Genomic DNA, 5157 nt, shown 5'->3' with positions numbered 1-5157 from the left:
CTAGAAGCTGATTTCTTCTCCCTTCTCCCCCTTTAAAGCTCGTCATAGGAGGATCATTTAGCCTTCGGGGAGCACCATTGGCCCATTAAAATCTAGTATTTTCTTCTATCAGTTTGTTTTAACAATAATCCAAGGGGTCTTTTATTGATTTGTTTAGCATAAAAATCCAGTGGAACAACTTGCCTCCAGAAGTTGCGGGCATCCCAATACTGGAAGAGACTGGACAACCATTTGTCCGAAATGGTATAGGGCAGGGGTCTCTAACCTTGGCAACTTAAAGACTTGTGGACTCTGAGAGTTGAAGTCCACAAGTCTTAAAGCCTGAGCAGGAGGTTGGACTAAAAGACCTCCAAGGTCCCTTCCAACTCTGGGTCTACTACTGGGCTCATTCCTCCCCTTTCCTTATTTTAACAGATTAACTGTTGAAAGGGACCAGAGTTGTAGGTCATCTAGTCCAACCCCCGCCCAAGCAGGAGACCCTGCCTACACCACAAATGGCAGTCCACTCTCTTCTTGAAAGCTCCCAGCCATGAAGCTCCCACAAGGGCTGAAGGCAACTTCTGTTCCATTGATTGATTGCTTGGTCAGAAAATTTGAAAGGCTCCATCAGTTGAATTTTGTCACGCACACACACACACACACCCATGAAAGCTCGCTAGATTTCAATCTGGATTTATTCAACCTTGGAGCAGATTTTCCCCGTGGGAAAATTAAGGAGTGGGTGGGAGAGAGAGGGAGAGTCACAGTGCTGCTGTTTCCGGCCCACGTGGTATAGGATCTGCTTGAACAAGGGACTGGACTAGAAGACCTCCAAGGTCCCTTCCAGGTCTATTCTGACTCTAGCATCTTCCTCTAGAACAGTAGTTCTCAATCTGTGGGTCGCAACCCCTTTGCGGGTCCAACGACCCTTTCTCAGGGGTCACCTAAGACCATCGGAAAACACATTTTTTCAATGGTTTTAGGAATAATTTTATGGTTGGGGGTCACCACAACATGAGGAACTGTATTAAAGAGTTGTGGCATTAGGAAGGTTGAGAAACACTGCTCTAGAGCAGCGTTTCTCAACCTTGGAAGCTTGAAGATGGGTGGACTTCAACTCCCAGAATCCCCCAGCCAGCAGCGCTGGCTGGGGGATTGTGGGAGTTGAAGTCCACCCATCTTCAAGCTTCCAAGGTTGAGAAACGCTGCTCTAGAGCACGTTCTTCTTTGCCAGGAGCTTCTCCTACCTGTGGACTTTCTAGCTGGACCAGGCTTCAGGGGAATCTAGCTGGGCCCCCAGGAAACAGCCTCCCTGACCCTGACAGCGATCCCCTGCAAAGAAGGCAAGCGGCAGCCGCCGGCCCGTGGCATATCAGGATGGCCTGTTTCGACCCCTGGAAACCCGGCCGGCCCTTCAGCGGCTCCTCCCGTTCTCTTCCTCCTCCTCCTCCTCCTCCTCCTTCCGCGCTGTCCTTTTCCTTGCGGCCGCGGGAGGCAGGCGCGGCACCTGCCTGGGAGGAGCCGCCGCCGCGCCGCGGGCAGGAAGATGGCGAGCGTGCAGCTGGAGTTCCAGGCCAGCGCTGGCGAGGCGGACCCGCAAAGCCGCCCGGTGCTGGTGCTGGGCCAGCTGCAGAACCTCCACCGGCTGCCGTGGGCTCACGTGCGGGGCAAGCTGCAGCCCAGGGTCACCGAGGAGGTAACGCGGAGTCGGGCTGGCATCGGCTCATCCTCTCCTCGCCTGCCCAACGCCCCTTCGCCCTTTGGAAGGGGCGCTGCCCACCCCCCGATTGCCAGCCGCGGCTCCCACCCTCCACCCCTCCCCGGTCGTTCGTTCTTCTTGCAGCCGCGGCTCTGCCGGCCTCGAGCCGGGTCGCCCTCCCCTCGCCCTTAACTCCTGCCAGGGAGGCCTAGGCTGAGCCGCGAACCGCTCCGGCCGCGGCGATCGGGTTGAATCCCGGCGCCTCTCCCGGCGCTCTGCTCGGGGCTGAGTTCCTTCGGTGGTGCCCAAGTTGAGTGGTTTGCTTGCAAGATGTTTCATTTATCCGAACTAAACTAGAATAGAATAGAATATAAACAGAATCGGAAAAGGGACCTTGGAGGTCTTCTAGTCCAACCCCCCCCCCCCCCGCGCTCAGGCAGGAAAGCATATCTAACCGTGTCAGACAAATGGTTGTCCAATCTCTTCTTTAAAAACTTCCAGTGTTGTTGACTGGCACGGATGATGTTACCTAGTCGGGTCATGAAATGTCTGCAAAGCAAACCAAGCTCTGAGACCACCGAAGACTCCACAATTCAACCCTGAGCTACAGATAATTCACTTCCATTAGTACAGTGGGTCTTAACCTTCCTAATGCCGCGACCCTTTAATACATGTTCCTCATGTGGTGGTGACCCCCAACCATAAAATTATTCCTAAAACCATTGAAAACATGTGTTTTCCGATGGTCTTAGGTGACCCCCGTGAAAGGGTTGTTCGACCCCCAAAGGGGTCGCGACCCACAGGTTGAGAACCACTGCATTAGTAGAACAGCTTTGTGCCCCGGGGGTGGGGAGTGGGGGGGTTGCAGCCCTCTGCCCTCATGGAGAGCTTTGCAAGATGGAGAGGAATGTATGGGGAGTAGCGATGCTCTGATTCCCGATGCGGAGGATCTGGTCTTCGTTGCTGTCAGTGCAGATTCCAAATTAAATGGATTTTGAAATTGCTAACCTCGTGGCAATCTGCTGCCTGCGCTTTATCCCTGCCCCCAACCCTTTTCCCCTAGTTAATCACATAAGCTTCCAGATGTTTGCCTGCCTCTTTTTCATATCTTCCTAAGAGAGCTATACAATGGCCTTCAGATAGACTTATTGATTGGTAATGCTATGTGAAGTCACAGATTTAGGCTGGCCCAAAATGTTGTTTGCTTCTTTGAGGTGTTGGGTAAACCTAATCTTTGTGCCTAGTAAAAGAGTTTGTTTGTGGTTTAAGGTGTTTTGTGAGTTCAGCCAATTGTGCTTGAATCAATGTGGTTAAGCAAAGTAAATGTAATATAAGATGTTCTGTGAATGGACCCTTAGATCATGCTGGCTGGGGAACTTGCTGAGTTGAAGTCCATCCGTGTAAAAGTTCCTGAGATTGAGAAACACTACTCTAGATTTTATTCCATTTTCCCCTGTGTTCTTATATTGACAAGGAAATTGAATGGATTTCCTTACAACCATTCATTTAGTGATCATTAAAAGTTACAAAGGCCATGAATAAAGTATAGGTATAGAAGAGAAAGAAAGAAAGAAAGAAAGAAAGAAAGAAAGAAAGAAAGAAAGAAAGAAAGAAAGAAAGAAAGAAAGAAAGAAAGAAAGAAAGAAAGAAAGAAAGAAGTAACTTATGACCTGTCCTCACACTTACAACCATACATAGCATTCCCAAGGTCACATGAACAAAATTTGGGTATTTGGCTACTACTATTGGCATCTATTTACAGCTGTTGTAGGGTCCTGGGATCACCATTTGCAATCTTCCCAGCCTGCTTCTAACAAGTAAAGTCACAGGGGGAGCCAGATTTGTTTAATAGCTGCAAGATTCACTTTACAACAGTGGCAAAAAAGGCCATTAAAATCAGGCATGACTTATTTAACAACCGTCCTGCATAGTAATGGAAACTCTGGTCAACCAAATTGAGGTAAATTGAAGATGACCTGTACAGCAGGATTTTTCAGCCTCAACACTGTGAAGATACTTGGACTTCAACTCTCAGAATTTCGCAGTGGAACTGCCATTTCTACAAATACAGCTGCTATTGTATACGGGCAGAATTTCTAGCTCTTATAATTTCACAATGGGAGTATGAAATTCAAGCTTTTAAGATTCAAGGTGTTGAACTAGGCCTACCCTCAGCCACGGAAGCACATGGAGTATGTCACCGTCAGCCCAATTTACAGGATTATTGTTGAAAAGAGTTGAAGAGTGCTACCCATGCACGCTTGGCCTTTTGGTGAGCTTTAAATAAACATTTGACAGTACAATAGAGTTGAAATAGAACAATATTTCTCAACACTGGCAGCTTTTAAGTCGTGTAGACTTCAACTCCCAGAATTCCCCAGCCAGCATGAGGAGAGGAAAAATGCTCACCGCCAGTACATACATACACACAGCATCCTTACCTTGTCAGCAGGCATCTGAGAGGCTTCCTCATTTTTCCCTCAACAGCTACCACTGTTAAAAGATTTCAGATGTCCAAAGCAGCCAATGGCCACTCGCCTATTGGGCCTTGCTGTCAGCCAGTAGAGTACAGGGGCCAGAAAGAAGCAGGAAAAAAGTTGGGAATACACCCCTCCCATCTTCCCTTGTGCTATGCAACCTATGGGCTATAGTCAGAAAGCATGTTGGCACTGAAGCTTTTCCAATTTTCATCCCCACAGAAATCATGGATCCCAGCATTCTTTAAATTAGCCCATTTAAGTCATCGTAGTTCAATCACTCTTACCCTATTCTTTCCAATTTTGTCTCCTGGTAGTTTACAAGGTATCCGTCACAACAAGAGTTTTAACACTAGATAGGCAGAGTGCCACATAAGCCATAATTTGCTCTGCTGAGCCAGGAGAGACGTGCAGTTTCTGTTTTGATTAATCAGCATGTATTCTCCTAGTTGAGCAATACTGACAAAGCATCAGGGCCAGCATATCACACACTTGAGAAGCATGTTGTGAAGGTGTGTGTGCCAACAGTTGCATTAAGGACACTACCCCCTTTTAATGACTTTCACCAGCTATTTTTATTTACTTTTCAACAGCTGGGCCTCCCCATGATTGGAGACTTGTTTTGAATCTTGAACTAAAGCCTTTGGGATCCTGGTGGTGTACAAATTTAAATTTAATAATAATAACAGCAACGACAGCTTTCTATGGCCTTTTTTGAAACAACCCCCTTCTTGAGGATTCTTTAAATAGGCCCTCAGCTCTTCAAGGGAACTATTCAGACCCCCTATTAATAGTACCCTGTTACTCCGAAAATAAGACATCCCCTGATAATAAGCCCAATCAGACTTTTAAGCTCCCCCCATAAATAAGCCCTCCCCGAAAATATTTAAATGCATGCACAGTCGGTCCCTGCCATTTCCTCTGGTTTCCTCCACGTGCCCCAAAATAAGACCTCCCCAAAAATAAGGCCAAGCACTTATTTCGGAGTTCAAAAAAATATAA

The 5157-nt window shown here is 47.6% G+C and overlaps 1 protein-coding gene across 1 annotated transcript in view; it reads left to right on the top strand.

Annotated features, from left to right (window-relative positions):
* Window positions 1-1444: 1444 nt before the first annotated feature.
* The window catches only part of NPEPL1 (aminopeptidase like 1), a 30444-nt gene continuing 26731 nt past the window's right edge, over window positions 1445-5157 (top strand). The window contains exon 1 of the mRNA XM_034433104.3: window positions 1445-1675. Coding sequence (XP_034288995.1) covers window positions 1526-1675 — 150 coding nt within the window. The 5' untranslated portion in view covers window positions 1445-1525. The remainder of the gene's footprint in view (window positions 1676-5157) is intronic.

Source organism: Pantherophis guttatus, chromosome 3 (assembly GCF_059756535.1).
Source record: "Pantherophis guttatus breed Tessera chromosome 3, ASM5975653v1, whole genome shotgun sequence".
Taxonomy (NCBI): Eukaryota; Metazoa; Chordata; class Lepidosauria; order Squamata; family Colubridae; genus Pantherophis; species Pantherophis guttatus.
The sequence above is the reverse complement of the archived record's forward strand: the minus strand, read 5'-3'. Positions and strand labels throughout refer to the sequence as shown.